This window comes from Myripristis murdjan, chromosome 17, assembly GCF_902150065.1.
Source record: "Myripristis murdjan chromosome 17, fMyrMur1.1, whole genome shotgun sequence".
NCBI lineage: Eukaryota > Metazoa > Chordata > Actinopteri > Holocentriformes > Holocentridae > Myripristis > Myripristis murdjan.
Genome location: NC_043996.1, coordinates 7,087,218 through 7,114,128, shown reverse-complemented (window position 1 = coordinate 7,114,128; position 26,911 = coordinate 7,087,218). Strand labels below are relative to the sequence as shown.

At 42.4% G+C, this 26,911-nt stretch overlaps 1 protein-coding gene across 2 annotated transcripts in view; it reads left to right on the top strand.

The window, feature by feature from the left end:
* Window positions 1-26,911, top strand: part of slc6a9 (solute carrier family 6 member 9) — a 65,410-nt gene that overhangs the window by 175 nt on the left and 38,324 nt on the right. The window contains exon 1 of one of the 2 annotated variants that reach the window (XM_030074543.1): window positions 16,499-16,729. The exons of the other annotated variant lie outside the window; for it this stretch is intronic. Coding sequence (XP_029930403.1) covers window positions 16,688-16,729 — 42 coding nt within the window. The 5' untranslated portion in view covers window positions 16,499-16,687. Of the gene's footprint in view, window positions 1-16,498; window positions 16,730-26,911 lie in introns of those variants that run through there. 2 annotated transcript variants of the gene reach the window in all.

Here is a 26,911-nt window from a genome sequence, read left to right as displayed (position 1 = left end):
TTACTCTCACTCGGTTAATTAACACACTTATGCAAAGCCTCAAACGCCAGTGCACATGCGTTCACACACACAACAAGCGGCGGTGTTGTGCAGCCATTGGTGCCAGGTAGTGGTGGGAAGTAGCTGCTGGACCACCAGTTGAGCGTTAACTGACATGATGTTGATCACCCCTGTACACACACACACACACACACATACCTCCTCCCCTCCTCATTATTCCTTATTTTTGAGCTGTCCTGGTATGGTGCAGGAATGTCACTCCACCTGTCTAAGACCCCCCTTAATTTATTCATTTCTTTTTCTTTGTAGACAGCCAACAGTAGGGCTGTTCTGTGGTGTAAAAGCTATTTTAGATCTCCCGCGGTCCTGCAAGAAAAGGGTCTTCAACATCATGCGGAGACACTGCCTGTAATGCAATGTTTTCATTGGATTGTGATTGTTTACCCCGATGTAGTGTAGTGACACTTTTTTTTCATAATGACACACAAAGCTAGAGGTTGTGGTTAGATAATGACAGCTATCAACCAGTGAAGATGTAATAGAGACATCAAACAAATCAGATCAGCTGATGCCAGTAAACAAAAGGAAAAGATAAGATAATACCAAGACTGTGGTTTTCAAAGGAAACGAATAAGTCGATCTCTTGGTATTTGTGAGCAACATGTGATGACGGCTCTGTCTGCTGCACTCAGACACTCAACATACCTCCCCTTTTCTTCCCCAGTCAAAACTGTCCCAAAAGTGTCCCTTGAAGTCATAGATATTAAAACTGTATTTCCCTCAATTTGCTCAGCTTGCTTTAAGACGTGTTTGGGTTAATACACAGGATTTTAGATATAGGTCGTTCATTGCAGCCTTTGCTCATTTCTAGTCAGCAACATGTTGTTCCTTGACTGGTGTTAAGACATCAGGCCTATAGGTAAGTTTGTCAGAGTCTGGTGTGCGCTGTTAGTGAAGCTCAAATCGAGGTTTGGTGTCATTGGCAGTCAGGTCACCTCTCTCTCTCTCTCTCTCTTCCCTCAGTCCAAGTTGTCCCATCCATCTCGAGACAGCGGTAAACACAAACTCAGAGCTCCAGCTCCTTTTCTGCCATTGCGGTTTGTTTGAAGGCTCGCCTTCCTGCGCTGTGTCCTTTCAAGATGCAAGCCATTTTTAACTGCGTACAAACTGTCTGAACCTGACAGGTGCATGTTATCAGGCCTGCACTCGCCTCATGCTCGGTGGAAACAGCAATAATTTCAAGGGTTTTTTTGTGTTTCGTTTGTCTCAGTGACAGATTCAAATACTTGGGACATTACACCCATCATAATTACAGTAAACTATTAAGTCATTCATTCTTATCTTTATGCATAATCAGAACACCATGTGAATACCAGGGCAGGAACACCTACGACTTTATGAAAAACTGTAATAACTAAAAAAGGTTTTTAAAAAACTTACTAATAGGTACAGTGTGACCTGTGCCTTAGGCAATTGAAACTTTTTGCTTGTCCTCAAAAGTTGTTTTATTTTTGTTTTTATTTATCTATTCATTTATTTGGGTTTGGGTTTTGTTTTCTTGATGTGGTCTGTGGTATGTTCTATATAATCTCACTGATAAGCTGCATCACCATGCACCCAGCTGCAAGTACTATTATATTACAAATCTATTATAAAAAAAAAAAAAAAAAAAAAAAGAAGTTGTAATTTAATTATCACAGTACCTGGGCATGAATTCCTGTATTTTTCATCACTATTTACCAATGGCTACATGAAAAACTGATGAGAAGAAATACTTATATGTGTAGTGTAACATTACATACCAAGCTATGCCTTTACTATATGGCAACTATATATTTGATTTTACTAATGTAATATAATGTAGCCGGATCGCTGTCCTGCTTTCTTTCTTTTTTTTTTTTTTTTTTTTTAAATCTGAATGACCATGATTTCCCTGAAGTAACATGACTTTTTGCATATATCACTTGCACTTTATTTGATTTGGCTCACATCACTTTAAACTGTTGGGTGAAAACCTTGTTTGTCCTTTGTATTTGAGTGTGATGTTTCCAGGCTAATATTGACAAAGATAAGTTACGATCAACTTCCTTCACCCAGCAGCGCTACAAATTGTAGTAAAAACATTTTGATATGGGAATTATTTCGCCCGTTTGTAAACAACGTCAAATTAGGCTAAGGTGCAAGTGGGATCTTGAAACGATCTCAAACTATCAACGGTTTTCATGACATTCGCGTGTAAATGTTTGCTTTTCCATGTAAAAGAAGGGCAGAGGTGAGGCTACGACCAGCATACATCTCTTATCTGGAGGTAAACAAGGCTGAGTGTAGCGGTCGAGTCCCAGTTGTGACATCGGGCAAGCCACCCGCGCGCACACACACACACACACACACACACACTCACACACACACAAACACAAACACACTCCCCTCTCGTGATTGGTTGATTCTCATGGCTGGGTCTGTTGTCTTGAGCAGTGATAGACAGCGATGTCAGTCGTGGCTGAGAATGATAAACAAAGAATCAAAGGAAGAGTGTGTGTGAGAGAGAGAAAGACGGGGGAGTTGGGGGAAGAGGGGTGGGGGGGCAGAGTGGGAGTCTTAGACCTAGATCTCCCATCGCCAGCTGTCACCTCAATGTTTTCTTCCATCACTCCCTGCTCTTATTATTGCCCTTCTCCCCCTCTTTTTCACTTCAATAAAATAATGCAACTAAGTAAACGATCATTTGTATTTCCTCATACTTGCACTTTTTAACCGCGCCTTCTTTCTATTTGTGTATATGGAGCATTCCCTCCCTCTAAATGAACATTTTCCTGCAGCCACTCTGAGATTTTTATCATTTCTTTTTAATTAATGCACTGTTATAGTGGTATTATTCTCCGAGGTGACTTTACTGTCGGATTAAATTTATGTAGCCGGTCCAGATGGTTCGGTGGACAGACCCAAGTTTTGGGCCGTCGCTGTAAATCTGGCGACACACAAGGCGCCCGCTTCCTGCTACCGCTTGGCTCGGCCGGTAGCCTTCTGCCGGGAGTCTTTCTGACAAAACTTTATTCCCTCGCTTGTTCGCAGCGCTCAAAGGGAGCCCCGTCTCCTCAATCTTCCTGCGTTGTCTTTTACTGCCCTGGAAGTCACGGCTTCCACTGAATGGACGAGCAGATGGTGCCCTGGCACGAGCTTTTTACGCGACTGATTGCTGTCCTCTCTCTTTCTCTTTCCGATTGTCCTTAATTTTGCTTCATTTGCTCTGTCGCTGCCTCTTCCTTTTTATCGCTATCTCTGTCTTTCTCCCTCCTCCTCTGTCATGTCTGCTGTTTGGATGTATGTATGCTGGGATGTGGGAGTAGGTCGAGGAGGAGGAGCTGGAGGGAGGTTTTGCTCATTTGTCTGCCGGCACTGTATTCAGTTGTCTGGCTGCTGAGGCGGTGTCCTCCTCCATAACTGTTAGGGCCAAATGGAGGAAAAGATCACCAAAGATTGCCTTCTGTTCAGAGTTTAAGGGATGTTTTAATATTTGTTATTTCACCTGAGTCTTTGCAGATCATGAGCGGAAAAATGTAACATTTGTTTCTTTAAAATGGCATCATAGTGTTATGGAAGTTTCTGATTGAATTCAGCAGAAAATTGTTCATTTTCTTTGCAATTCTGTAAAGGAAAAAAAAACTCCTGACCTTTTGTTCTTATTTAACAAACGAACAGGAAGGCAACAGGTGGCAACATGTCCTAGCAGTCCAGTCAGTCTGGGAAAAGTTGATAATATTTGTAGAATCGCAGAAATGTGCAGGAAAAGATTTAGCACTAATTTTAGGACTAATTATAGATTTGGAGGGGGGAAAGAAAAAACAAGAAAACAGAAATCAAAACTTAGCTTTTATTCATGCATGTATTACATAAGAGTATGCATCATAAGCACTGCTTCAGAATACATTTTGCCTTGATAATTGGATGATTTTCATAATGCACACTCTGTGTTTTATCATATTTCAAAGCAGCACAGGCAGTTATTACTAAGGAATGTGACTTTATTTTGTCTAACTCCATCATCTTTGTGCCTTTAGTGGTGAACCATTGTATATGTATCTGTGTGTGTGTGTGTGTGTGTGTAGGTGTGTGTGTGTGTGTGTGTGTGTGTGTGTAGGTGGGTGGGTGGGAAGATGACAGTGAATGAGAGAATGTGTCAGTCAGTGCGTGAGTGTGTGTGCCATTTCCCATGGGGTGTGTGGCTAATGTGTGCTCTAGGCTGTGAAGTGGAAACTAAATAGAAAGAAATAGTGGAACCCAGAGCCACAGTCTCCCTGAGGTCAGGACACACACACACACACACACACACACACACACACACACACACACAAACAAACACACACACGCACACAACCATCCAACCACACACATTAGGCACACACACTTACGCACACAGACATAAATCATATTTGAACAGAAGCGCCTGCAGGCACATGCCCACACAACTACATACATATACATACATACACACACACACACACACACACACACACACACACACACACACGCACACACATGTTCCTGCACTCACACATACACACAATTCCACTGTTCAGAGCGTCAATCTGTTTGGGGACTCGGGGCTGTGACTTTTGCTCCAGAGCTGTGACAGTACTTTCCAAGCACACTGCCCAAATCGCGGCCCAGGGGCCACGATTGGATCCACCAGCCGTGTTTGATTTTTGGCTCAGCATCTTTTGATGGCAACAAATTTTGGTCTCCCCCGGCACCTCGGATTGTTTTGCAGAAGGTTCAAAGCGTGTGAATGCGTGTGCATGTTTGTGTGTGTGTGTGTGTGTGTGTGTGTGTGTGTGTGAGCTGTTACACATCCATATCTTTACACTGTACATGTATTATTAAAAAGAGGTGGCTGTGTGCGCAGTGTGTTTTAAATACAATGCTTGCAGGTGAAACTGACCTTCCTTTCAGTCTATACCCCTCTCTCTCTCTCTCTCTCTCTCTCTCTCTCTCTCTCTCTCTCTCTCTCTCTCTCTCTCTCTCTTTTCTCTCTCTGTCTTTGCACTTCTCTCCTGCTCTGTCCATCCTTATGTAAGGAACATATTGAGTTGCCAGCCAGCCAGTTTAGTTAACAGCAGTGCTCAGCAACCGTGTTGACTGCCTCTGGGGCGGGGGGCCGACAAACAGATGTGAACCGAGAGGCAGAGGGAGAAAGACAGAGAGAGAGAGAGAGAGAGAGAGAGAGAGAGGGTGGGGTGTTGGAGAGAGAAGAAGAGAAGTCAGACATGATTTCTGTTTCCGACTGAACCCCCCGACTGACCGGCTGAACGAGAATGAGCGAACAAGCGGCCGTACGGAGTGCGGGCTGCGCCCAACGTCAGCTTGACGGCAGCCACTGTGGTGAACGCACAATGGAGTGACAAGGGCCGCAGAATGCCAAACACGTCCACTGCTGGGCACCGTTTAAAAGATACCCCACCACCGCCAAACCCCTGTGTGCATGCGTGCACACACCCACACTCACACACACCCACACTCACACACACACACACACACACACACACACACACACACACACACACACACACACACAAAAGGTAAAAAAAAAAAAAAAAAAAGAACTCTATTGAGTTTCGGACCTTCAGATTTCATTTGGAAAAACCACTCAGGCTGAAAATGTAGTTTTTCTGTTTTTCTTCCTCTCCCCTTCTTTTCCTTTTTTAATGGGTCACCCTCCCTCCCTCCAATCTCACAAAAAGAAAACAAGCAACCTGAAGAAAGGGGGCTTCACACTTTTCCCTCTCTCATCCTCTGAAGTCGGTGAAATTATGGACAGGGGTTTGACAATGTGTCGACACAACAGGCCTCTTAAATCTCCCCCGGTTTCTTTTAGTATTATTATCATTTTCAACGGTTTCCAATTGAGACGCCTTCAAAGGCCCTTTCAGGGCCATATTTAGGTAATTTGTTGCGCTTGAACCCAACCTGCTCCCTGGGTGTGCGTTAATGTGTGTGTGTGTGTGTGCTGAATGGCAGCTATAGGCCTGGGATGAGGGGGGGTCTGCTTTTCTCAGGGCTGGACAGCCCTCCCTTGCTTGGACGCACACCTCCCCCGTGTTATTTATCACTCTTTCCTATTTTCTCTCTCTCTTTTTTTTCTTTCTATTTGTGTTTGGGTGGCATTTACACCAGGAAGCAAAAAGTCACCTTTCAACCTCTGGTGTCCGACTTAATGTTAAGCTTCAAAAATAAATGATTTCGTTCAATTTAAAACAGAGAGCGTTTTCTTGATTTTGTGTACGTTTGTGGATCTGTTTCTTTTGACGGCTATAGAAAGTAAAACATTTTGAGTGAATTTTTTTTTGTGGTCCAAATCAGTTTGCAAAGAGAAAAATCAGACTTCCAGACTCAGAGCCAATAAGCGTGGATGTGTATGTATAAAGTTGCTGTGCGTAGATAGCTGGACAGAAAGCCACGCTTCATAACGCTTCCGTGATCATCAAATATTGACGTGTCTACCGTATTTTGGCTCCTGTATGAGTACAAATGACGACATATTCCATGTTCTGTCTCTCTCTCTCTCTCTGTCTTTTTTTTCACTCTCATCCTCTCTCACCACAGTGCCAGCATGACAGCAACTTGTGCCATGTGAGGCCAAGTTCAGTCACATGTGCCTCACTTTCATCCCCAGCAATGGTCCCATATGTTTGTCGAAATGTGTATGTTGTGTGCTTTTTCCGGCCCGATTCGTTCCCATGCCTCCTCTCCAATGAGCCCCGCTCTCCCCGGGGGTCCGAGCCGAAGCCTCACGCTATTTATACGGACCGAACAGCTGGGGCCCTCCCAGCCAAAGCACTGAGGGATGGAGGGAGGGAGGGGGGAGGCGGCGGTAGAGAAATTATCATGGAAACTTCAGGTTAAACCAAGCGTTGGAAATACCTATCTGTTTCTGCCTTTCTCTGTTGTTCCCTCTTTTTTTTGTCTCATCTGCCTCTCTGTCTTTTCCCCTTCTCCCTCCTGGGTCTGTCAGAGTCAAAAGGCCGCATCTTGTTTAGCTCAGGTCAGCTGGATGGACGGACAATCGCTGCTCACCCGTCCACACGCCGTTCTCCGTCCCATTTCCCATCTCTTCCTGATCTCTTTATTTGTCCCTCTGTTTCCGTTCTCTTTCTTCTGTCTCTCCACCCCTGGTGTTTTTCACCTTTGTCATCTGTTTTTCTCTCTCTCTCTCTCTCTCTCTCTCTCTCTCTCTCTCTCTCTCCCTCTCTCTCTCTTTCTCTCTCTCTCTCTCCCCTCTCTCACACACACTCTTGCTCTCACACTTTCTCTCCCTTTTTCCAATTAAAGAGCTTGCTGTTTAGGACCGAACAGGAAGGTTGATTTTCCCTCCAACTGTGCTCCAACACATTTTGTCCTTTTGTTGTGCCGGACAAAGCCTACCTGCTGTTGCAAAACTGAGCTTTTTGTGTTTCTTTCCTTTTATTCTCGCCTCTGGTTCCTGTGGTGCCTGTCCTATTGTGAACCTCAACCCTGTGAAGTTCTCTAGCTTTTCTTGTCTCTCCACTCCTCTCCCGCTCCCACATTCGCTCCTTTCTTCCCCTCAATTCTCTTATCATATCTTACGTCGTCCTCCGCCGCCCTGCTCTCCACTTCCTCATGGCTTTTCCTCGTATGAACCACTCAGGGGGAAGCGAAACTACGGTTTATCGATGCTTCCCCCAGTTCAAGCTCTTTTTCACAGTCAGACGTCCCATCACAGGCATGCCGAGCTAACCAGAGGCGATGAGATATTAAGTTAATTGCGGTAAGGGACAGATATATAGATTGAGGTGGATGTAATAAGCCCAGACATGACTGCTGGCTCGCTGCGTGATTTGCGTTTTCAGTGTAAAAGCAGGTTGATCCATGGATATTCAATGAGAAGAAGTTCTACTATAAGCACGCTTTTTATCTATTGCTAAGAATTTTTAGATAAAGCCTCCACCACCAGTGGCACACTAATGCAATAGTCCATCGGGTGATATTGTAAAGTGCATTTTTTCAAAGCGCTTTACAATATAGGATTATGTTCTTGAATTTGTAATATAAATGGCTCTAGTGGGAAATAGTCAATCGAGGGTGTAACCATGCATTCTTTGGGGGGGTCATGTCCTCCCCAATACTGAGAAAATACTAATCTGTCCCCCCAGTATACAGGACAAAATATGTTTGTATCTTTGTAATAGAAGGTATAGAGATATGGGCCCATTGGTCCCATTATTATAAGTGAATTAGTGGGTTAGTGGGTTATATGAAATTTTCAAGCAAAAATTTTTGGTCAGTACTTAAGGACATATTTAAGCGTACATCTCTGGCCATTCTGAGTCAGTTGAGACCTCATGTGTTAACTCTTTGTACGAGTCTGTGATTTCATTCACATTAGGCTTCTTAGTGTAAATGCACAGACTTTTATTTTGAAACAAATCAACAAAATACAAATGAACTTGGACTTGCTTAAAAGTCCATGGCACATTTTTTGGTTAAAGGGATAATTTGTCATTAGTTCAAGTACAGCATTAGCTGTTCTTCCAGTGACACTATTTGCATTTGCTTTGAATATGTTTGAGAGCTATGCTGTTTGCTGCTGGAGAAGGCATTATTCTAATTGGTAAGTATGTTTAAAGTCAGCAAATTACCAAAACGAAGTGGCGGGGCAGCCACTATCTTGGAGAAATCACATTCCTTGACATATTCCTTTAATTATGAATTCAAATATTCAGTGTAGTCCTAAAAAATATGTACTAAATGTGCACATTTTCATATATAAATGTCATAAAATTGTGGGAAGTACCCTTTAAAAATTCTGGGGGAGGGCTCTCATTTAGGGTTACGCCCTTGTAGTCAATCAATCCAATGGATTACATATCGCCAACTTAGACTAGTCTATAACAACATCCTTAATCCTGCTATTATGACAAATATTGAGGTTTTTGTAAAGATAAATATGTAAGATCTTGTTTTTGCTGGATTGGATTCATTTGATGAAGCCAGAAAACGTCATTGATTACTTGAACGTGAACTGTTTTCAATTCAATTGTACAATTGCAGTGACCAGCTATGATAAATGGTGTTTTAGGGTGAAATATGTGTTGGCTTGAGGTCAGCTTTGGAGTTTGACATGTCTGTTCTCCTGGGCGGTTATTTGTGCTCACATCAAAGCAGATTGTAACTTGCAAAAGCTGCTTCTTTGTTCAACAATAGCACATGCTTTGTTCATGGACGCATGCCAATGAAAAATATGTTAAATGTTAAAGTTTGAGCAACATACAAAGTTCACAGAGAGTTATTTTCTGTCACATTTTTTACAATTCTCAAATGAGTTTTGATTGTGTTTTATTTGCCCTTGGATTATAAAACCTACTAAGCACATGAAAGAATGACATTTCAATGTGAATGAGACAGACAGCATCACACTGGGAGTGATAGGGCTTTCTCGATGAAAGATAAAAAGAAATGAATATACAAGAATGTAAGTAATCTTCCTCCTTTAGCATATTTGTTTCTGACTTGTGTCTGCATGCCTTGCATCCTGTGACCTCTTTCATACCTCTCTCTCTCTCTCTCTCTCTCTCTCTCTCTCTCTCTCTCTCTCTGTCCAGCCTTCATTTGTTCATGATCTCTATAGCAACAGAATGAATTCTCTCCTTCCTTTCTCCCCTTTGCTGGCCAGCTTTTTACTTAGCTTACTGATTGGCAGTTCACAGCCCTGTGACCTGCTGTATAGTCTACCAAGTTTCACTTAATGTAACTTCACTATTGTTAATATCTTAAATGAAGGATCATATGAGTGCCTGTATCAGCAAACCATCGCCATAAGGCGCTTCAAACCACTCCATCATTTTACATGGTCATGGATTGAATGGTCGTTCTTCTTGTCCGTTGTTGTCTCTGTTCCACAATGCTACCGGAAGTCGCTCTCCACTCAACAAATCAACCTTTTTTTTGACACACAGCACACGTTGGGAGTTTGGATGTGTGCATATCAGCTCTTCTGTGAGCCTGTGCAAGCCATGTTAACCCAGAAGGCCCTTCTCTGTGTGGCTAAGCAAAGACGCTGTGATGGACTGACGCAGAAGCGTAAATTCAGCCTAACATGGTCCAATTCCTTCCCGTCTGAGGGATTTGAACAGTCTAAAGACTGACAGAGCTATTGTGTTTTAGGAGTAGAAAGACTCGAGGAACACTAATAGCTGGCCGCTTACTGTAGTATTATCCTGAGACATTTTCTCAGGGCAGAGCTGTTTTGGAGGAAGAAATAATCTCTCTGGTTGAGTTAAACCCTAATGAGTGGAGCCTAACCTTGTTCCCAGGTTTTCTCCTCTATAGAAGAAAGCCTAAGAAATGGTTCCTGATTGTAGTGGAACAAGGGAGGAGCTAATAAGAACCAGCCTCCATCTTCCAATAGCATGATTGAATATTGCCTCCATATTTCGCTGACTACTCATTTTTGGCCATCACTCTTTCCCTGGGGAAACATATTCTGCAGAATGAGTAGAAGTAGAAACAGAAACTCAAAAATTCGCTCCATTTGGTAAAATCAGAAGTAAAATCAGGAAATAGGGGAGCTTCATGAAGGCTAAGTGGAGCCAAAGAACCATAGCTTTTCTTAAGCCTTTTTCTGCATAATGTGCACAGAATCAGGTCTGGAGACTTTAGGCAGAGTTGCATGTTCACATCTACAGGAAATGCTGTATGGTTTACATACACCTGGGGTTTTGGGGACACTGCACTGTATAAGAGTGAGGTGACTGAATGCTTTTGTAGCGTCTGTTTTCGCTCTTACTTTTTTAGACGGTCCCTGCAGACTCACAGCCGGTTCTGCAGAGAGACCAGTGTTAATTATCCAGCTTGGAAGACTGCTCATTTTTTTTGGTGAAAATTAAGTTGCATATCATTATCTGCCTTACTACAGTAGGAAAGAGTTTGTGTTTTTTTGTTTTTATTTTAATAAAGTTCCTCTTATGAGTTATTGATTCTGATAATTTGAATCTGAATGAATTTCCAACTTTACAGAAATGCGCCAGGGTAGTGTGCAGGAGGTTCAGACATTTTTATCACAGGTGAATTCCAATGATATATCAACAGATATTCAGAATGTAATTACTTAAAAACTCTGGTTCCTCGGGCTTCTCTGGCTGATTTGCAGAGAGCATGCAGTCTCGAGCAACCTAGTTTATAGCATCATGGCCAGAAAATGGCCATGAGATTGTGAGAAATTTCAAAATCCCCAAGATGGCTTACATAACCACCAAAACAGCCAAAATGAAGGAAGACTGAAAACAAGCAAACGCTACCAAAAGACATTAGGTCGAGCAGGGGATGAAATTCAAGTAAACAAAACAGGTATTTTTCAGCAATGGTGAGGGCTATGGGACTGGAAAGTGACGTTTAGAATAGAATATGGCTTTATTTTAAGCTAGCTAAACCTCTATAAGACAAGTAATGCTGCATTTATTCTATTCAATATGGTGTAATTACAATATGGTTACCTTAACTACTGCAACAACATTTTAGTAATGTGCTGGATTTAAAAGAACTCCTTGTCACTAGGATTTTAATAAACACTTGTGAATCCCAGCTCTTCATTAATCTTCAGAATACAGTATTTTGTTAGCCTCCAGGAAAGAGATAAAGGAAACCTTGTGTTTGAGTCTCCTCTCTGAATGTGGGTCTGTCTCCCTGTCTTTGTGCTTTATGTTCATCAGTGTCTGTAACTGCCCTTAGGGTTACCTGTAGTGGATATTGGCATATGTCTGGAAGTTAATGGCGAAGCCTTCAAGAAAGGAGTGATTCCTCTGACCTTATCTGCTGCCATGTCCTGCTTTGTCCTGGCACTCCTTTTTGTTTGTCTCTCAGCCTCTAGCCATCTACGTAGTTGTGTCCTTGCCACATTGTTACTGATTGTCATCCAGTTTTGATTACAAAATAGCAGTAAGGATATAGTCTTCACAACAGGTGCTGTGATGGTTCTGTTGTCAAATTCCATTTCCCAGGCAAGTATACTTGCAAACTGAACAATCGTCCCTAATCCACAGTGCAGTGGTTTTCAGATTAGCTGGGAACCCAAAGTGAGTAAATCCAGTCGCTGAGCCCTGGTTTCATTCTTGTCAAGGAGACACTCACCAGACACAGTGCCATGGCTCATTTTGAGTCCCCAGCACTACTAAAACAAATATTACAGCAGTGCAATAAAGATATTCTTGTATCCAGTGGGTGGATGTTAGGCACACAGGAAGTTTGCCACAATATAACAACCTGTTGGTATCAATAACATCAAATGGCTTTATAGATTTGAATTTGCACTAACAATCCTTGGTGCACAGGTTATTTGTCACAGGTCATTTTGCTTTTTCAGCAAACACATAAACAGTCCAGGGAGGAGGATTTTAACAAGTTGGTGCAATTACCAACAACAGCATCTGTGCTTTTTCTAATTAGAGTCAAATGACCTAACATAACCAAGCAATTAGTTAACAAAACAAGTTTACCCACCAACAGCCAACTGCAGCCACAACAAACATTTATTTTAAGATTGTTGTGTCCCTATCAGATTCATAGAGAGTGTTGTTGCTTTCCCCCATGTTTATTGCCTCCGTGATTCAAGAAGAGATAATCAGTGTGTATGTGTGTGTGTGTGTGTGTGTGTCTTCAGCTCCTCATTAGATTTGACCTAATCTGAGGCCAACAGACTTTCCTGTGGCAGAGCTAATAAGAAGTGGCTGGAACCCCTGTGGAGACACTAATGACAAGCCACACGTGCACGCACGCACATACACACACACACACACACACACACACACACACACACACACACACACACACACACACACACACACATAACCTTGCTGTGCATGCATGCAAGCCAAGACTTTTACAAGCACAGTTACACACACACACACACACACACACACACACTCACCACCTCTGCTTGCCTCATAGCTGCAGGGACTTGCATGCAAGTCTCACAGGATCTCTCTTAAGCACTGCATGTGTGTAATTCATTACACAGTGACACACACACACAGTGCAGGAGCTTACTACCCAAAGAGTGTGCGGAAAGCGAAGCAATTTTATTCCTGCTGCTTTTTGTGTTGCTGTTGAATAGAAAGAGCCTAGTATCAGACCGACCCTGTCAGACCAGGCCTGCTACAATAGCAGTCAGAGGCCCCTGTGAAAGGCTCCTTGGAAATTGAGAGAGTTGGACAGTAAGGCATGCTGTTTGTTCCCAGATATTTCATTTTCACAAGTAGCAGTGTGCCCCACATGCCCCGTGTTGTATGCTCAGAAACTTAGAGTGTGTGCATAGGGAGTCCCAGAAGGTGCTTTCACACTCAAGACCCCAGTGTATGCCACTGTAAGGCAAAAAGACTTAAAGCACATGACACAGTGAATCAGGTTCTTTCAGTTTTCCTCTTGCAAGCCCCCACAGGCGAACTTTTCTTTTGTCTTTTTTACTTCTGATTCAGGCAAAGGCATCATGATTGGTCCTAAACATGCCCTCAAATTTTTAATCCATGCCCACAGATTTGTAAACTATGCCTTCGAATTACAAATTCATGTCTACAGATATGTAAATTGTGCCCTCATATTTGCAGTATATGTGCTCAAATGACTTTTTTCCTCAGAAAACAGGGACCGTAAACTGTCCCTTTGAGCAACTAATCCATGGGCACAGAGTCATAATTCAAGGGCACAGTTTACAAATCTGTGGGCATGGATTTTGTTATTTGTGGGCATGGATTATGAATCTGAAAGCAGGTGTATAAACTGTGCCCACAATTTTCTTATCCATTCATACAGATTTACACATGAGTCTTTATTTTTCTCAGTTGCCCCAGGGAGGCTCCATAGAAAACCTATATGCTACATCGGTACCTAGTTTCCATTTATGATATGCATGTATACATTTCTGCGCAATCTCATTTCATGTTTTTTTGTTTTTGCATTATTACAAATTTGTTTACTTGTCATATTGTCTGCATGTCAGGCATAGCATTAGACCGGTGTACATCTTACCTTATTGACTGAAGATTTACTGTCTCTTTTGAAGACTCTGTGTCTGATGCCTCTCCTCTGTCTTGTGGTGTTCCACAGGGCTCGGTTATGGGGCTCTTGCTGTTCTCCATATATTTGCTGCCTCTGGCACAGATCATCAGTGATTTAATATCGCTTACCATTTATATGAGATGACTGTCACCTTCATTTCTCATTCAAACCTAGTGAGTCTTTAGGGTTATCTAGGCTCCTTGACTTGTCTCAATGCTGTTACAGACTGGGCAGCAGAAAACTCTTTAGAGATCAATGCTGATAAGACGGAGTTTTTGATTGTTGCTCCAGATAATCAGTGGATATCATTTGACACCCATGTTAAGGAGCTAACTAGATCCTGTTTCTATCATGTTAGAAACACTAGCAAATCAAGAACACAAGTACTTTCAACTCCTGGGCTAAAAATACTAATACATGTACTCATTGTATCTCGCATTAACTACTGCAGTGCACTTTTCTGATCACTTAGTATGTCTGCTGCCAGAAGACTATTCACAGGGTCAAATAAATGGTCTCACATTACCCCTTTACTTAGAACTTTGCATTGGCTCACTCTCACTCTCACCTATACAGCATTACACAGGCAGGTTCCTGCATATCTGGCTGAACTACTTCACTCTCATTTACCAGCTGGCCTTCTTAGCTTTAATTGTACAATGCCGTCTGAAAAGCACTTTCAGACCTATGCCTGTGAAAAGCACTACACAAATAGATTTTACTGACTTACATACTAAGCCAAGGTTCATCCCAGGTTGGAAGTGCAAGTGTGTCTCAGTAACTAAACTCTTACCTAAATAGTCCCTTCATACACTGTCAAATAATGTGTCTTTGCATACTCCTATAAGGGTTATATGTGCCTTTACTTTAAGGAAGAAGTACACAAGTAAATAGTGACTCTTGAACAACGTTTTTTCCCCCCTGTGATAAACACATCAACGGTTGAGAATATTTGTAGAACCAATTATTCTGCTTTTTGTTTTCAGTGCCCTTGCATAGCTATTGTAATTTCCCCACCTTGAATAGGGCTGGTATGGTAATGGTTTCTTTATGGGATGCTGTATGGGATTCAAACCCACGTTCCCTTGAATTGATAGGCAAATGAATAGCATCCTGTCTGCGTTCCTTGTCTCGTGTTAACTTCAGGAGGGTCTCAACTCAAGCAACAGTGGCCATTGTCCCCAGCTATCAAATACCCATTAGGCCAAGTGCCAGTTGCCTGTCAATTTCTGACATTACTAGCACCACATCCTGTCGGAGAAGCAGCCCTGAGTGACACGTTGAAAGACATCGTCTCCTTCTCCATCTCCTTTACCAGAGTGACCGATGCTTTTGTTGATCTCTCATCCACGCCCCTATTGTAATGCACTCTCCCTTTTTTCACTTTCTCTTCCCTTTTCCTCTTCTTTTTGTCATGAAGCCATTAGCCATATGGTGTCGAACGCGTTCAACAATATGGGTGGAGGGGATGGTGGTGATGCTGACAGTGGAGGGGGCACCGTGACCCTTTTCAAAACACAAAACATGGGCTGGGGAGGGAAGAGGCTGAATTTAAAAGGGTGTAACTCTGCAAACATGCCGGGGATGGGGCAAAGGAGGAGGGCATTGGCTCGGGCTGGCCTCTCGGTGCAACACGGCAGAGGGAGGCATTGGCAATGTCAGGGTGTAGAGAGGGACGAGGATTTGGAAGAGTCAAGTGCCGCTGAAAGGAAAGTTGTTGGTGGTCCACAGAGTTGCAGCAGCTGCCCCTGAAAACAAACGGAAGAAATAAGACAGACAGAGGGAAAGAGTGGCAGGGAGGGGGGACAGGGGAGTCCGGTGGAAGGCGTGCGGGCTCCTCACTTCTCTTTTTTTAATTTCCTGCTCACTTTAATCTGTCGAGGCAGAGAGAGAGAGAGAGTAAAGGAGGGAGAGCTTGGCGGCAGCCCATGGGTGCTCTAGCCCACCCCCTACCCCTTTACTCCGGCCAGCTAAACTAGGAGTTCAACACCCCCCTCCACCCCCTCAGTTCTCCTCTCTCCCACTCACTTGTTCTGTATTCAGCCTAGGTGCTGGAGTGACAACGAGCCATTCATTGTGGAGGTAGAGGAAAAGAGAGGAAAAAGACTGTGGATCTCTCCTGTGTCTTTTTTTTTTTTTTTTTTTTTTTTTTTGGCGGGAGGGGTGGAGGGTGCAGGGGGTAGATGGCGGTGGAGCTGAGGGAGGGAAAGTGAGGAGGGGTGCATTTTTCCTGAGATGGTGAAATACAACAGAAAAGGAGCAGAAAGAGAAAGTGAAAAAGAGAGAGAGGGAGGGGGTGAGTAAAAAAAGTAAGAGCGCAAGAGGGGAGGGAGGGATGGAAGGGAGGCAGGGAGGGAGAGCTGGAATCAAGGAAGGGAGGGAGGGGAGAGAGAGAGAGAGTGGGCTACCATGCCGAATGAGCGAGAGAGGCGGAGAGGAAGCAGAGCTCCATCAGATGAAATGAGGTGAAAGTAATTCAGGCATTAATCAAGCCAGGGCAAAAGGGAGGGTGTACTTTTTTTCTCCCCCCTCTTTCGCTGCGGAACCCGAAGCAAGGCAAGGTGTGAATGAAGGAGCCTACAGTGGCCAGCAGAGAAGCAGCACTGGGTCACAGCATCAAATCATGTCCGAGTCGAACACCAATGCCGCTTCCACCGCAGACCAGGTCAGTCCAAAATTTCAAGCCGTTATATCGCTTTGATTTTATTTTTATTTAAAAATTTTTTTTTCTCCTTTCATGTCCAGTTTGACCGGCAGAAGTGAGCATGCTGAAGCTGGATGCGTCTAATTTCTGTCTTTGTTTTGCCTCACTCCGGCTTAAGCAGCCGGAAATGCCTTGGTAGGAGTCTTAGAAAGGAGACCTCCAAGAATAAATAAATAAATAAATAAATAAATGAATAAGAATGCAACCCAAGTTCCAGTCAGATGTATATCTTTAGATCTTCATTCGGAAGTAGTTAGAGGGAGTTTTTAAGAGCAAGTGAGTGAGTGTGTGTTTCTTGGACTATCAAAGCAACGATTGTTTTGCCCGGAGCTGCCTGGACAACGGTACAGGGTCCTGAAAGAATTGAATTCATCAAGACGAGCTATTGTCTACGCCGCCTTATTTTTCGGTGATCATTCAGGGGGTCTGTGACGACTCAATACCCCCCGTACCACGTGAGGAGGGGGACGCAGCTCTTTAAAAACCCGACCACGTGTGGCGGCCCTGAAAAGTTTTTATAAGTAATTGCAGTGGGAAGTCCGGGCAGTGCTGTGAGAGATGGGGTTGGTAAGGAAGTGGGCTGGTCCGCCGTGTGTGTGAAAGAGAGTGCCAGAGTAGAAAAGAAGTGTCCAGAAAAGGCTGATATTTATGCCCCCCATCTACCCCAATCACGACTCACTCACACACACATAGCCACATACACCCTTCACTCGGCTTTCTTATTTATAACTCTCAGCTGAACTTTGAAAGAGTTAAACACTGAGATTTGTTTAAAATAAGATATACAGTTATTTTAGGAGGCAGGCAGGTGTGTGTGTTTTTGTGTGTGTGTGTGAGTGTGTACGCGCATGCATGTGGGTGTGTGTGCGCTGTGAGCCAAGTCCTTGTCTCCTGTTTCCGATCGCTACTGTCAAGGCTGAGTCAGCTTGCCATAGTTCTGTAGCCACACACACACACACACACACACAACGATATACACAGCCATACACAAACAAATGCTCGCCCTTTTGTACACACTTTTTGCATGCAGGTTGCTGAGAAATATCCAAAAGCTGAATTTGCATCTTTATCTGTGCATGTGCATGTAAAAGCAACACATGCACAGGTGTGTGTGTGTGTGTACGTGTTCACATAAACTGTGACTGATACTCTAAAGCCCTTTTCCCACAGTCTTAATCGACAATTAGCTTATTAGAGCTAAAACTCATGCTAAAACAGAATGCACATGATAATCCTCAGCTCAGTCCATCATCTATCATGTATCACAGCTCAGCTTAGGTTTATGAAAATGCACCAATGCTGTCTGATTACCGCATTTAGAGTGATCCAGATGCTGACTTTGTGGACGACACATCAGTGCATAGTGTAATTTTGTGTGTGTATGGCTACACATTCCAGCTCATAATTATGTGCTGCTTTCAAGCAAGATCAGTCTCTCTGATTTAGTGCTAAGCTTCAGATTGATCCCTAGCTGTTGAAGGCAGTTGTCCGTGTTCGCATGTTGTCCATGTTTACAGTCCTGGGTATAGTGTAAAATCACAGGAATATTGATGTTCCTTGTAGAAAACTGTTTGGACGTAGTGGTTCTGTCACACTAGAATGAATTATTTTGCTGAAAAACTGTCCCCTGCAGAGACTTGCAGAGTCTTATCGGCTGTGTGTGGTTGGTAGTACGAAGCGTCAGCTTGCGTTTTTTTCCTTTACATATTCCTCCTTTGTGGCTGATCCTAAACCACACATGACACATTTTTCTGTTTGTGTTGCAAACATTACAGTCAGACCTTTGACTTTTATGTTCCTGTTTCTCCAGTGATATCCTCTTATCTCATGTCTTGTTCCCACTTGGCCGCCTTCACCCCATATTCTTCCCTCACTTTTTTTAGGAGACTGAGGGGGAAAATGTTATCTATGTAGGCCAAAAGCAGTGTTTATATTGTTGGCTATGGAATGAGAATACACACCTAGAGGCCCATCCAAACCTTTGGAAAGGGGAAAAAAGAAAGGCAGAGGACTCACAGGAAGTGTTTTTTGAACTTTTCTCAAAGTCACCCCCTTTCCTTGCATTATCATTGGCACAACCACATTTCTGTGTTTTTATAATCTATGCTTTCAGCATACTTAATTTCATTTTTTCCATTGATTAATTGATTGAATTGCTTCCATTGGTCAGAAATACTGTAGTGTAAGCCTTCACATGGGGAAATGTATGACATCCTTTACACAACGTATGGCCTATTTTGTCAGCTGCTATGTTGTTGATTGCAGTATTAGATGTATGTGCAGGAGCAGCAACACCTGATTATTGTTATTATTGCTCAGCAAGGCTGTATTATTCTTTGTGAATTTGTTATTACAGCCATAAATGAAGCTAGTCATAATTGCTCTAGTTATGAAACATAATGTAAAATATTGATGGCTTTTTGAGCAAATTGTCCCAGTGCAGATTGATCTAATCAGAAATGCTTTAGCAAGGCGTGTCGTGTAACTGAGGCAGCTATGTTGCACAAGTTTTAATTCGGCCCCATAATTGAACAATCATAATATCTTTTGACTGATGTACTTCTGGCCGCTTAAGAGGGGAAGCCGGTTTCCTCTGAAACTCAAATTGCTTTGACAAATCTCATTTGAGAGGGAGAGGCTCTTCTCTACCTAGGCTAAACTTGGCTGATGGATGCACCACAGCAGGACTTAAAAATCTCAGTGATCAAAGAAAAAAACAGAGCGGTTGAAAAACGAACAACTTTGAAGCGGCTTAAAACGTTGAACTGACAGTGAGTGTGAGATAACGCCGTTCAAAATGTCATCATTGGCTTCCACGTTGACAGCACCACTTAGGTTTTTTTTCTTCTTTTTTTTCTGAAAATGTTGTTGTTTAATGATAATGCAGTGGTCAGGCAGCAGAACACAGGACCACTTCTCCCTGTAAGCAGTGCAGTATCACTAGTGTCCCCAGAGCTTAGCCCCGCTGGGGGGCGTGTTAAGTTTATTTGACAGTTTAGTTTAGTTTATTGTGTTGTTGCACCATGATTGGAGTAATCCTGCGAGTTACATTAAAGTTAAATGACTCGGGAGATAAAGTAAAATCATCACGGCTTTTGTGGTTTCAAGTAGTTGGGACATATTGAGTGCTCTGCCAGGTCCTGGCATGGTGCCACAGTTGTCTCCTCAGGTGGAACTGACATCTCAAAGCCCTTACACACACACACTGTCATCAATTAGTGCTGCGTTGTGTCTGGGTTTGAAAAAAAAAAAAATACTGACTCTTTTAATTCCCTTCCAGCCTTTATCCCTGTTACTATCAACTCCATTTTTTAAAGACACAGATACTTTTACCTTTTCCAAAATCCCTCACTCAAGGCAAGAGTCATGTTTGTGACTGCAAAACATCGCCCAGCTCTGATCAAAGCCCCGTCCTTCCATTTCCTTTGTCGTTTCACGGGTCAGGTCTTTTCCTCTCCGTGGTAGACCGACCTCATGGTGTTGGGACAATAGTCTGAGGTCATCTGTGATTTGAAGGCATGCTTGACTAGTAATTGGAGTAATAAGGAGTTCAGATGGATCTGCTAATTGCTTGGTGAGCACTTGTGATTGGCTCTGACATGCTTTTACCGAGGGAAAAGAAGGGATTACATACCTCTTAATATTCATCAGCTCTGATCGGTCTGTTATGAATCTGACTTGAAGTCTGTTTTGAGTGGTTGTAGGCATAGTTTCTATACAGTACTATTGCTTATTGGATACTCTTTTGGCTATTTGATGTGTGTTTTAATGTGTACATGTCATCTCAGTTGCAACTCGATGTCGGATCAATTAGTTAATTACTGTGCGGTTATGTATAAATGATAGGTTGTACTCATGTAGACTAATTGCACATTCACGTCCAATCTCTGCATTTGGCCAAAATGTTGGATATTAAAACAAATTTGCTTCATATTGCAAGCTCAAATGATCATCACGTAGTCTGAAATAGTCACAGTAACTTGAGGAAAATGCATAGCTTTAAATGACTGACCCAAATTATTACTCTGTATATATAAGCAGATTTGCTGGATCACACAGTTCCTTGCCAAGAAGCTAATGAGGCCTGTTGTGTAGAAAAGTACAAATTCTTCCCCTGTTGGGGCGTTCATCCAAAATGCCATTGCTTCCCAACATTTACTAATTTGTTTATGTCTTTTATATGATCGTACCTCGACATATTTAGCCTGTCTGCCCTGCAGGCTGTCACGGTCACAATGCCAGTTCAGCTCCTCCTAAAATAATCCCCTTCAGTTTGAATCTAATGAACAGAATGAATGCACTTTTGCCCAGATTAATGAGAGATACATGGATTATGATGTAATGAAACTTATTGAAATGGAATTCAGTGTGAAATGTCCATGGATGTCACATGTAATGTCATGGTAGCTGCTAATATGCAGCTCAGTATATTGCATCAAGCACAGGAAGCCAGCAGGGGCCCACCCGCGCACACAAACACAAACACACACACACATGCGCTGCACACATACACACATTACACACATGCATATGTGCTACACACACAAACACGCACACTCACGCACACACACACACACACAAACTAATTTCTACCCATCTGGGGGCAGGTGTTGCAGTTTATGGAGCGGAAGTGCAAAGTAGGCGTGTTTACTCACTGCACCAAGGCTTAGCAAGCAAGAGAACAAACACATGTGGAAAAGAGAAGAGTGAGAGACAAAAATAGATATATATGGAGAAACTCTGGGTCTGTGTGTGTGTGTGTGTGTGTGTGTGTGTGTGTGTGTGTGTGTGTGTGTGTGTGTGTGTGTGTGTGTGTGTGTGCATCCCCTCCATCTCCCTGTGGTAGCTCTAGCCTTCGGACTCTCACTGACTTCACTAAGTTAAGCAGCTTCCGGGCTCACAGCTGCTTTACAGAGGCACACAGCCATATAGTGACCCACTGAAAACTGACTGACTGGATACAGTGCATGCATGGATGGATGACTGGATGGATGGATAGATAGATGGGTGGATGGATGATTACATGTCAGACTGACTGACAAGTTAGAGGACCTAATGATAGAGGATGGACAGACATGATAACTGAGCAGCTAATGGCAGGCACTGAGGCACTGGCAGCTGTTAACTTGCTCAAATTAATAGTGATTCCTCGGTATAATTACTGTAAACAAATGAGATCATGAATTGATAGCCTCTGTCCCATGTCAGTGGAGTAGTTAATGTTAGTGTTGACTTAATTCATAAATTAATTGCTTAATCAATTGACATTAATTGTTCAGACTTGTCATTTCATAGATTTCAAATGAGTTCTCATTTCATCAAAAAAAAACTATCAGTAAATGAGTTGTTAATGAAAATAATTTTGAGTTGCATCTCTACATTAACTATTTACAGTGTTTTGTTGTTGTTGTTGTTATTGTAAGGGCCTTTAAGTTCAGTCATTCAATTGTACATGTTTACTGTGTGCACAGTTGAACATTTTAAAGCGATTCTCAATTTTAATTTTACTTTTCATTGCACTTTATCTACTTGTTATTGCTGTTGCAGTCGTGTGTCAGGTTGAACATTTTTCTTTATATTTCTGTGTCCTGATGATGTTTTTGTACCCAGCAACCAATTGGCCCAAAGGGACAGAATAAGTTTTGAATTTAATTTGATTCAAACCCAAGTTCATCCCTAGCTATATTATTCAAGATAGTATGCATGAAGATTGCGAACTAACAGTTGTAAGTCTCTGAGTTAAAATGAATGTGCGAGTCGCTGGATCAAAGCAGCTCAATGGTTTGGTAGTTAATATGATAGAAATTCAACATACTGCACGATTTTTACAAACTGGAAATGATGCAACATGTCATCTGACTTTGGTGTCATGTGACATCTGGCTGTCTTCAAATTTCAAAACCTTCTAGTGCACAAATACCAAAAATATGCATTATTATTTTGTTTTTTATACACTCTTTGTTTACTGTTGCCCCCTGAGTAGTTCCTCCCTTTTCAAAAACAACAGTGCATAACACTCAAGAGACAACTGATTCTGAGACAACTGAGTGTGTATGTTGCAATTCTTGAGTATACTGCAATTTCATACTTTCACACTGTGAACACACTACATACTGAAAACCTGGTTAGAGTGAGTATGCTGCATGCTGATGGGACACAGCTTATGTGTGCCGTTTTAGGGTGTGTGCTGAACTGCGCTTGCAAATACCATGTCTTGAGGGCGTTATGTGCGAGGTGCTCTTCAAGTCACTGAGGCCACGGCTAGTTCATTGCCTGCCAGCGGGGGCATTTCCTTAGAGTGTGCTTCCCAGCATGGGGGCGCTAAAAATCACAGGCTCGTGGACAGCTGCTGGAGGCAAGATGGAAAGATCTGACTGGGGTCAACAGGGTCAACAGGGTCACCTGTGACAGTTCAACATTGAGCAATTTATTGATCTTGCTGAGGGCTTGCTGTCATTGCACTGTCAGCTTATCTTTTTTGTGACATTATTTGGTGGTATTTTGCTTTATATGAGAGAATACAATGGAGAATGTCAGGAATAATAGAAAAGAGAACTAAACGCTCTTCTGTGCTTGTATGTAGGGTATTTGCATCAGCTTGCTGCACCACCATGCATCATTTACAAGTCCTTATTCCTTTAAAAATGCATCAGCACTTGCGAAAACTAAGGTGATAAAGAATGGCAAATAGTTGCACATTACCCCGAGAAACCCAGGCCCTAACACGCCCAGTTTTCAAAACAAAAAAGTGGCCCCCGCTGCTCTTTTATTAGCACTTGAAGACTTTTAAAGGATCGAGGGTCATATTCATTCTCACACAGGGATCACTGGATGACTCCTCTGTGAGAAGCATGTTAGGGTCATGGCAAAGGTGAGTTTCCCAAAGCCTTCAGAGGCATAGAGCCACATTTCTTAACATAAAGACTTAGGATGGGTGGTGACCATTCCACAGACCTGGGGCTAAAGAGATAAGGGTACTCAGTGTGCCAGTAAGTATGAAGACAAGTGGCATTCTGTACAGATTAACTGTACTTGAGTTGACTCTTGGGCTTTAATGATTTCACAGCTGATTGGCTATGTAATACATGAAAGACAGGGAGCACACTTTGTTCACCTCGCAGCATGAAAGCAGAAACATTACCATTTCAGCAACATGTTAATCAGTGTTTTAAATCTCCAGGACTTGTAGCTATTAAGCATCTCAAAGTAGGAAAATAAATTTAAACTGGCACTAGTACCAGCACTGCAATAGCACTAGATTCTTGCTGGTGGAAAGGTGGGAATACATACACATTTGTGGGCTTTGGAATAAAAAGCAGGTTTTCGAAATTCCTATGACAAAAGCAGTCCTATCCCAGGCTATGGATAGGAGATATGGAGAGGTATCCCAGCTGTTAGGAGTCACAAGAAGATGGCGGCATTGAGGAGACATCAGCAAGGACGTGAGCCTCAGGATCACATTTTAGATTTTACAAACATTTAATAATGGCTATTTCATCAGAAAATATTGATTACAGCAAGATGAGATAACTTTCTGTAACTGACATTGTCCATAAAGCCAAGGCACAAAACACAATGAGAAATAACGGTACTTGCTAAGACAGGACAAAAACAGCACTTAAACTAAGAAAACAAGAGACTTTACCTCCAATTTGCATGTTGCATGCTTGTTATTTGGGCCCAAAAATTCTGACACATTCTCATTTCATCAAAGTATCGTCTATTGTACACCTATTAAAAGTATTTTGCATTTAACATTTAACTTTGATACTACTGGTTGAACATGTTATTGCGTTGTTTACTGTAGGGCCGGGCAGTGGCACAGCAGGTTGTAAAACAGTGACATCCATTGAAAACAGATACTCATATTCTCCACATACAGTACATGTAGGAGGAAATTTACATGTAGGAGGTAACTTACTTCTTGTCCTCCTCTGAGTGGGGACTATTTTTAGTCTTGAGCAAACTTTTAGGGCGATTCCTAGAAGTGAATCTGAGATGCTTGATAGCTGTGGTCCTCTGGCCCCTGATGTCCTCTTATCCTGATCCCTGGCCAGCTGTGTGACTTCGGCTGCTTCTCAGAGTTCCGAGGACAAACACAAGTAGGTCAAGTTATATAATGGCGAGGTTTTTGAGTGCATACACCTCATGCACACACACACACACACACACACACACACACACACACACACACACACACAACAAATACCCTTTAGATGGCTCTTTAAATTCTTCCCTTTTTTTATTGTGGCAGCATTTCTTAAACTTTAGACCATGAGGAGTTATAGATCTGATTCTAGAGAAACTCTACTAGAAACTCTCTAGTATGTTTTAAACATCTGAAACCCACGACCCGCAGCAAGTTTGAGAGACTTTAAGAAAAGTATCACCAAACAAACACCATAAACACTTTTTATCAATGCCAGAAAATGTAAAAATAAAAAAATATATATTGTTGGATTTTCAAATTACCAACAGTCATTGAATGCATGATGTGCCACTACTCATTCCATCACAAAAAATAACCACATATGAGCTTAAAATAGTGATATTTCATCAAAATCAATTAATTATACATGTTTCATTCAGAATTTTGCCAAAAAATAAAGTTTGCACTTGTCAGATCCTGTAAAAATAAATAAATAAATGAATGAATGAATGAATGAATGAATGAATGAATTCTGCACTCTTCAGTGCAGCAGGGGAGCCTTGAATGACTCAGCTGAGACCAGCAGTGGCCCTGTTCACAACTGGAATGAAAATGCGCCATGGTTGGTCGCATCACAAGTGGACTGCTCTAAGTACAGGTGTGAATGCACCCAAGACACATTGAAGAGGCACTGAGATCCGAGCGCTCACACCATATTCGGAGGTGGTCTAGGCCACAGTCTTTTAGCGATGTTTATGCAAATGTGTCCTGGGCCACTTTGAGGGACCACTCACTCAACTGATACCCCCTGCATAAGTGGAAGTACGTGCTCATTTGTGCACCAGCAGCATCATATTTAAGTGCAAGACAGCAAGCAGGAGCAACAACAACAGACAAAATTGATTCTCATGGATGAAGTACACATGAAACACACTGTCTGATTTAGTTTGTCTGGAACACACCAAGGAGTAGACCAACCAGTTAAAATCAATGCATTTGGTCTCTCCAAACGGAAATGATGAACATGTTTATTTGGATATAGAGCAGGGACGTGAGATCCAAACACAAGGGGTCACTTGAGATACATGTGGAGACGGATTTTAATACCAGCTATGAACGTCCACTTGGGATCGGATCATCCAAGACGCATGTTAGTGCCAGGTGGAAACAGGACCAGTCATGTGACAAAAATTCAGCATCTGAGGCGAGTGAAGCAGGCTGTGTTTACACAGAGAGAAGAAGATGAGAGACAGTAGACGAGACAACAAACATACGTTTAGCAATAAGGTAAATGCTGCTTGGCTCTCAAGCGATGGGAGTGGAACAACAGTGGAACAAGTCATTGCCATGTTTTCTGAGGACAGATTCTGCAGGGATGACAGCGGAGACTCAGCTCCCGACAGCTTTACAAACAGAGGAAGATTTTGAACAAGGCAAAGATCCATGTGAGGATTGTGAGTATTTTTCATCATATCATCAAGTTATATCTCTAAAATATGTGAATAGCTTATATTTATAAAAAGCATGCATTTTTATGCATGCTTTTGTGTCATTTTCATCAAATTGGTCTGTGTTATGTGAGTAAAAGTTATGTAACTGGTTTCAGTAATTTCGAAATGATAATGCTTATAGGATTTTGTGTGCATATAAAATTTTACATTGTGCTTCAGCTGCACATTTTTGTCTTTTCTGTACCCTGTGTGGAGGTAGTGGGGAACGGGGCAAATTTGCATGTGAATATGAACACACAACACCTTGAAAAACTTGAAAACTTGAAACTTGAAAAACAAGTTCTGTCTCACTGGCTCTGTGACATGACAGTTTTCTACAGTTTTCTGTTGCATTTCTTTTAGATCTGATGATGACAACACAGGACCCTCCGCTTCTGGTCAGCCTACACAGCCCCCTTCTGCTTAAGCATCACCCCCTTCACCACAGGTGAGGTCTGCCACAGACAGAGCCTGAGCAGGCACATGGACGTGGTTCTATGCAAA